This window comes from Salvia hispanica, chromosome 1 (genome assembly GCF_029641045.1).
Source record: "Salvia hispanica isolate PSC_SH4W2 chromosome 1, Shi_PSC_v1, whole genome shotgun sequence".
Taxonomy (NCBI): domain Eukaryota; kingdom Viridiplantae; phylum Streptophyta; class Magnoliopsida; order Lamiales; family Lamiaceae; genus Salvia; species Salvia hispanica.
In genome coordinates, this window is record NC_142692.1 from 55,732,967 (window position 1) to 55,740,547 (window position 7,581).

The following is a 7,581-nucleotide window of genomic DNA, read 5'->3' on the forward strand; positions in this document are numbered from 1 at the left end:
TAAGGAACGTTTGGTTTGCAAGATTGTATCTGCGATTAAATATGTAGTGCAAGATTGTATCTGAGATTAATTATGTAGTTCGAATTCAATCTCATAATTCAATCCTAGATGGATTAAGACTAAAATAATCTCACAACCAAATCATACATTATATATTGGTATTATTTTATCTAGGAAATTATCTAATTTTACTATATTAGTCAATATTGTGTGCGTTTTTGTATTTTTGACGCCTTTGAATTTCGGGAATGGATTATCCACTGTGCACAACAAGCACAGCAGCAAATGCTATGGTCAAAACGCAGCTTTTTTCAACATAAAACGCAGCTCATTTCTTTCTTTTATCTTGTTTCCTATTTTCATTTCTTGCTCACATATTAACAGTTAGTATTTTTGTTTTATAATTCACATATTTATTATCAAGCAAATCATGGGTTATTGAATGGAGTATATATGATCCGATCTGATCATAATTACAGTTAGTATTTTTATAATTGAATTTAATAACATTTATTTTGGTATGGATATATATTATAAGAAAAAAAGAAAACAGAAAACAATAGAAAAGAGAGAAATGAGCTGCGTTTTATGTTGAAAAAGCTGCGTTTTGACCACAGCATTTGCTGCTGTGCTTTTGTGCACAGCAGGTGATCCATTCCCATTCGATTTCAATTCCCTTTCTCTATAAAATTTCACACGATTTCAAATCCCAAATGCTACGATTCAGCGTAGAGAAATTTACTAAATCGTTTGCCGTTAATTAGGCTTGTAACTCAATTCAGTTTCAGTTCAGAGAAAACGAAAATGGCGAAGGCACGGGGAAATCGGCACCAAGGCAAGAGATCGTCTACGGTAGTTTTGGTGCTCTCGATGCTATTAATGCTCTCAGTCGTTCTATTGATGCTTCTCGGTCTAGGAATTCTCTCTCTCCCCATTGGCTCCGATGAGGGATTGTCAGCGATCGGAGATCATATCAAATTGAAACGCTTAAAAATAGACGTGTAAACTTATTTTTTTCATTTTTTGTTGTGGTGAATTTTGTGAATATAATGTGCATTGTACCCAATTATTTTTTGTTGATTGCAGAAAAAACGAAGGGAATGGATTGGGGGAAAGAACGGAACAGTGGACTGAGATCCTTTCATGGGAACCTAGGGCTTTCTTGTACCATAACTTTTTGGTGAGCTTTTAGTGTGTATCTGTACTTTGTTTTTGGTTTGATGTATTCCTATTTTTGTTGTTCACGTTTGATGATTATCGTAATTAGATTGGGGTGCAGTTAGAAGTTCTATCTCAATGCCTATTTATAATATACCTGGTTATGAGTTCTATTCAGCGATTCATTGCTTAGGACTAGGAGAGTGAATTGTGTGGACGAGCGGAAACTACTAGTTCTATATATCATATTGTGGAAATGTATGCGCCACTGTTTATTCATCCATTTCATGGATCTGTAAATCTTAAGACGTAGGTAGTTAAAATTGTTTGAAGCTTGTTGGAGATGTATCATATACAGCTTTTAAAAATAACTGCATCAGAAAACTTTACCTAAAACCTTCGTAGAAAGCAATTATTTCTTTCTCTGTTTGATAATATATTACTTCTAGTGGTTTATGGCCATTGGTCAATATGAAGTATAGATGACATCCTATCCTGTATGTAATAAACTTCAATTCTGGATCACTTGAATCAGTACATCTCATGATATGATTAGTTAAGTGGAGCTTGCTTCTGCAATGTGTACACTCAAACACACATCATCATCTTTTGAGAAAGCCCTTTGCTTGACTTGCTTTGAATGGGTAATTTATCATTTGTAAGAAACAAACTTTTGTGGAAGACATCTCTATAACAATCTCAACTATAGAACGAAGTCGAAGGCATGAATGCATTTTTTGGTTAATCTTGTGTCCTTATTACGCTTACTTAAGCTTTATATGCTTTAATTTCGATAACACACATACTCTTAATTGAGCAATTTGTATTCCTGCTAACTATTTGATAAAAGAACACACAACAATAACAAGGATAACACACGCACAAAATTTTGCTGATGAATTAACTGAAAGGAAACTATAAATAAAAAGAACAGATATTGCACCTATTACGAAGGCCTTGGCCTTTGCCAAACAAACTAAATTCAGGACATGACCTCTTCCTCCCTCTGAAAACTCAAAGGGTATTTAGACTAAAGACCCGTGTCCAATAAGAGTGCTATTCCGGGAAGGAAAATCTGGACCTTGGGTTGGACTTGGGAGCCAATATCTACCTTCATTTTCAAGTTGAATTATTTTAAGAAATATTTTTCGATTAACACTTAACATTCGTCTTAGTTGAACTAAAACTACTATTTTTACCGCAGTCTAAGGAAGAATGCGAGTATCTGATAAATCTTGCTCGACCCCACATGGTAAAATCAACAGTGGTTGATAGCAAGACTGGCAAGAGTAAAGATAGCAGGTTGGTTCATCTAATTGTCTTGATTAGTTGAGCTTTCATTTCTATATTTTATTTCATCATGTAAGAATTGGTTTTGGAAACCCTGTATCCTTGTCATCATGTTCAGGGTTCGAACAAGTTCTGGAACGTTCTTGAGGAGAGGTCGGGATAAAGTTATCAGAAATATTGAAAAAAGAATAGCAGACTACACTTTTATTCCCGCAGGTAAGTGGTAGAGATAGACGTACTCTTTTATTTTGAGTACACTCATTGCGAAGAAAAATGAATACCTGAATAATTAACTTCATATGGTAATAGCATAGCTGCTTCAGAATTATTCTGGGTGGTAACAACAGGATAACACAACAAGAATAATGATTGTGATTGGTTTATAGATCATTAGGCTTTTATTGGCTTAATGGAGTTCTGGTCTTGGTTCTTTCCTTGCATCTAGTTCACCTTGTTTTCATTATTACTATATCTTATACTCCCTCCATCCCATTGAAATAGGCTAATTGGGGATGCCACGGGTTTTAATGCATAATTGGTAAAGTAAAACTATAAGAGTGAAGACGCAAAAGTGGTTGAAATAAGGTAGTGGATGGAGGGTCCCATAAATGATAAAGTTAAACAAGGAGTAAAAGGTTTCCATAAATAGATATGGACTATTTCTATAGGACAGACGAAAAAGGAAATTTGGCCTATTTCTATCTATTGGAGTGAAGGAGTACTATTCTTTGTTCAATATTTGGTTGCTTTATTAAGTTTGTAGATTAGGCTTAAATTGCAAAAAAACGTGTACTTTGTCTTTAGTAAACTTACTACACCATTAACTAGAAGCATTTTGTGCCCTTTAATTTGAGTGTTCTTGCTATATTCAGAAACCTGATCCAAGTAAACTTTTCTTAGTAATGCTGTTCTGAATTCAACTGTTTCACCGATTGTGAAACTCCCAAAAAATTTAGCTTCATCATGTTTAAATTAAAATTTACAGAGCATGGAGAAGGACTACAAATTTTGCACTATGAAGTGGGGCAAAAGTACGAGCCTCACTACGACTACTTTCTTGATGAATTTAACACAAAAAATGGAGGTCAACGCATAGCTACAGTTCTTATGTATTTGTGAGTACATTTTCTGTGTCTTGATGCTTCCACAGTATTAGACATTTATGTATATTTATTAAGGTTCCCAGTGCAGGTCAGATGTTGAAGAAGGCGGTGAGACAATTTTCCCTGCCGCCAAGGGAAACTTTAGCTCTTCTTTAGGTTTGTCCGAGTGTGGCAAGAAAGGCCTGGCTGTGAAACCGAAGATGGGCGACGCACTACTTTTCTGGAGTATGTGCCCTGATGCTTCTTTAGATCCATCAAGCTTGCATGGTGAGTTGCATTTGACCCCTTCTGATTACTATTACTCTGAAGTTTGAACCCATCTTTCTTAACTTTATTCCTAAGAATCAAGATATTAGAACTGGGTTGAGAAATAAGATTCAAACAGAGTGAGAAGCATTACAGACACCACAACTTGTTCTGCTTAAATTATGATACACAACTAAAATTTATGCTGTATAACACATTTCTGATCGTTATGAAACTTCTCCTGGGTGGAGATTTCTTCACTTTTAGCCTTTAGGGAAGCATTTGGCAGACTTTACTTTCTGATTTTTGGATCTGGGTTATTTATTTCCTGGAGGGGGATGCATGCCAGTGATACAGAATCAGAAACTGAGGGGACAGCTTTCTGGTTATGTTGTACTATCATATATGCCTTCTGGTCGCATCTCATGAAAGTATAGATCAATGTTACTAAACAACCGACATGGCTCCGTAGCGGGAATACGCCATCGCCATGACAGTTTGTGCCAGATTTTGATGGCTGCTGCCGTGGACGCGGCGCAATGGCGTTTAGGAAGCATTTTTGACAGCTTTAGCCTTAAACCTGGCCCAATTTCCCAAATGGCCCATTTGCTAAATTCCTACCAATTTTCTCATTTGAAATAAGGTTTCAATATCTTTTCAGATTTTCTCCATATTTAAACGCAAACCCTACTACTTCCTTATCTATATATCCATCCCTGCCGGCCTCCAGGGACTCTCTGCCATAATGCCGCTCCGTCTGTTCACCTCCTGCGCCGCCAACACTGCCACCATCTCCTATTCTGTTGCCGACACTGCCGCCCAATTGCCGTCAACACCACCGCCTCCTACTCAGCCCCCAACTCTGCCATCCAAACGCTTTAATTGTAGTTCTAAGATTTGAAATATTATGTTTTTATCATTTTCTAAAATTTTACTTTGAACATATTTCATGTATAAATATATTACTCCCTCGGCATAGGTTTTAATAAATTGTTTGACTTTGTGAAGAAAAATAGAGTAATGTGAGTGTAATGAGTTAGGTAAATAGCAAATGGGACTTTAAATCGTGGACATCCCTTAATAGCAAAATGGGACATTTTTTAACGGATGGAGGGAGTAATAATATTTTTAATTTTTATGTATCGACCGCCATATCTTTCCATTCTGACCGCCATAACCTTGTGGCTTTTTGGTCAACGGCCATAAGCTGCAATACACCATTCATGACATTGGTATGGATAGTGTTCCCATGTCTTAGCCTTTCAGGCTGATTTGTGTTTGAGCCTCTGGTTTTCTTTTTTTTAGTAATATATTGACTTTAACGTTTAGTTTCTGATTTTGTGGAGCTCTGTTATTTGATTTCAGGAGGCTGTCCTGTCATCAAAGAGATATGTTGTCATCTACAAAGTTGATCCATGTCAACGAATACAAAGTCCGAAACTAATTGACAGGACGGCCTCCTTTTTATGCTGTGTTGATGATAGAGATTTGCAATCTCATGCTGAATTTTCATGAAGTAGAGATATTCTTCCTATATCTTATAGGCAAGATCTGTGTTTGACCCACTGCTTTTATTTTTAGTAATTTTATTTGGTTTTATGCTTTGATTTCCGATTTAACAGACCCCTGTAATTTGATTTTAGGAGGCTGTCCTGTTATCAAAGGGAATAAGTGGTCATCTACAAAGTGGATGCATGTTGGTGAATACAGAGTGTAGTGAATCTCTGAGGTAGGCATGTAAATTTATGTAGTTTGGTCTTCTTCACACCTTTGCTTTATCATTGCAATTTCACTGCATGTGTTCTTCAAAATTTGGATGCTCACCTTTTATTTCCAGTCTCGAGCCTTTGATACATTATTAGAAACAGACAGGAAAATGGTAGTCTTTGTTGAAGAACTACATGGTGGTTCAGAATTTTGTCCTATCACCTTGGGGTCCAGTGTCGAATGATGAATGGGTGGGATAATATCGCCTCATTTTCTATCTTCCCTGTCACATCTCAAGTTTCGCCACCACACAGGCGATGTCATTTGGTGGGTTGCTTCTTGAAGCATTAGGCTTCAGCTCGTAGAGGGACTGGTTTTGATGTTATGCAACATAAGTAATAATAGGTTGTTTCAGATTCATCACCTCAAGTAATTCTGGAGAAACGTGTTGCAGGAGACGAGATTTGGAGGATTCTTCTCTGAAGAAAATGGCCTGACTGCTACAGTGCGTACTGAAGATTAGCATTCTTACCTATCCTTCACACGAGAAATTTCTGAGGTTGAATGTGTATGTTAGATGCGCGGCACCATACAGCATGCTTGATTAAAATGATAACTGGATATATTATATAATAGAGGACTCGCTTTTTGCAACTATGTAAAACATCATATTCTATGCCGTACCAGCTTTTCCTTGGGCTGGAAACATCTTTGATGCCATGTTATGTTTTTCACATGATAACGACATAGTAGTAAAGAAGTAAAGATTTATTTGTAAAAAGGACTAAATGCCGTGTGCGAATTTAAATAAATGAAACTTAAAGTTTGTGAAATGTGAGTTCTATTTTTTATAAGAGAAAAAGGGTAAAATTGGTCCTGAATATATGACAATTTTGCGACTTTGGTCTTAGACATTATTGAATTTTTGTATTCTAAACATTTCAACTCGTCCACAATCGTTCCAAAATTGAAGGTTCCATCAAATTGGAACATGCAATGTCTTTAAATGTGATTTTGACTCAATTAAACATTTTGATTATATTAAAATAAAATAAACAATTCATTTATTTATTTCAATTCATAAATGTGCCCTAATTCATCTTCTTTCTTCCCACCCATATTATCAGTACCAACTTTCATTATTCCAAAAGCTTCAATATGAGATACATTCGGCACTCTCCACGGCTTCCGGAGAGGCGTGAAATCTCAAGGCCTAGCAAGCCTCAAAAAGTATTTCCAGCTATTCGGCTACATCAACACCTCCGACGATGATGTCTCCGACGAATTCAACGAATTCCTCGAATATACAGTAAAAAAAACTACCAATTAAACTTCAACCTCAACCAAACCGGCGAGCTCGGCGTGCCGACGCTGAAGCAAATCATCTTTCCCATTGCGGCAACGCCGACATCGTCAACGGCACCTCCACGATGCATTCAGGCAAATCGTCGAACACCTTCAGCACAAAATCAACGATCCACACGTCGCACACTACTCCTACTTCTCCAACCGCCCGTGCTGGCCGCTGCACTTCGACGAGAAGGAGAATTGAATTTTCAATTTGGGGGTGTTTCTTTAAAAGTACAGTAGAGAGAGAATCAATTGGGAAAGAAATGGGAAAGAGAAGAGAGAATATGATTTAAATGTTAAGTTGCTTATAATAATTAAGGCTATAATTTGGGAGTTAACAATCACACTTAAAGATTATTAGACATTAGGTGTACCAACTTTCATTATTCCAAAAGCTTCAATATGAGATACATTCGGCACTCTCCACGGCTTCCGGAGAGGCGTGAAATCTCAAGGCCTAGCAAGCCTCAAAAAGTATTTCCAGCTATTCGGCTACATCAACACCTCCGACGATGATGTCTCCGACGAATTCGACGAATTCCTCGAATATACAGTAAAAAAACTACCAATTAAACTTCAACCTCAACCAAACCGGCGAGCTCGGCGTGCCGACGCTGAAGCAAATCATCTTTCCCATTGCGGCAACGCCGACATCGTCAACGGCACCTCCACGATGCATTCAGGCAAATCGTCGAACACCTTCAGCACAAAATCAACGATCCACACG

General features: G+C 37.3%; 1 protein-coding gene across 5 annotated transcripts; it reads left to right on the top strand.

The window, feature by feature from the left end:
• Window positions 1–639: 639 nt before the first annotated feature.
• On the top strand, window positions 640–6,238 carry LOC125185130 (putative prolyl 4-hydroxylase 3). Of its 5 annotated transcripts, XR_016136284.1 has the most exons (10): window positions 640–1,001; window positions 1,087–1,180; window positions 2,363–2,460; window positions 2,567–2,664; window positions 3,434–3,563; window positions 3,640–3,818; window positions 5,163–5,341; window positions 5,441–5,526; window positions 5,666–5,831; window positions 5,959–6,238. XR_016136284.1 is itself a non-coding variant. In XM_048081622.2 (8 exons), exons 1-7 carry the CDS (start codon window positions 805–807, stop codon window positions 5,512–5,514), a joined length of 870 nt encoding a protein of 289 aa, XP_047937579.1. In that variant the 5' UTR covers window positions 642–804; the 3' UTR covers window positions 5,515–5,526; window positions 5,959–6,238. The 5 variants fall into 5 exon arrangements, 1 of the variants encoding a protein (XP_047937579.1); XR_016136285.1 differs by lacking the exon at window positions 5,666–5,831; XR_007170059.2 differs by lacking the exon at window positions 5,163–5,341 and having other exon boundaries at window positions 641–1,001; window positions 5,920–6,238.
• The last annotated feature ends 1,343 nt before the right edge of the window (window positions 6,239–7,581 follow it).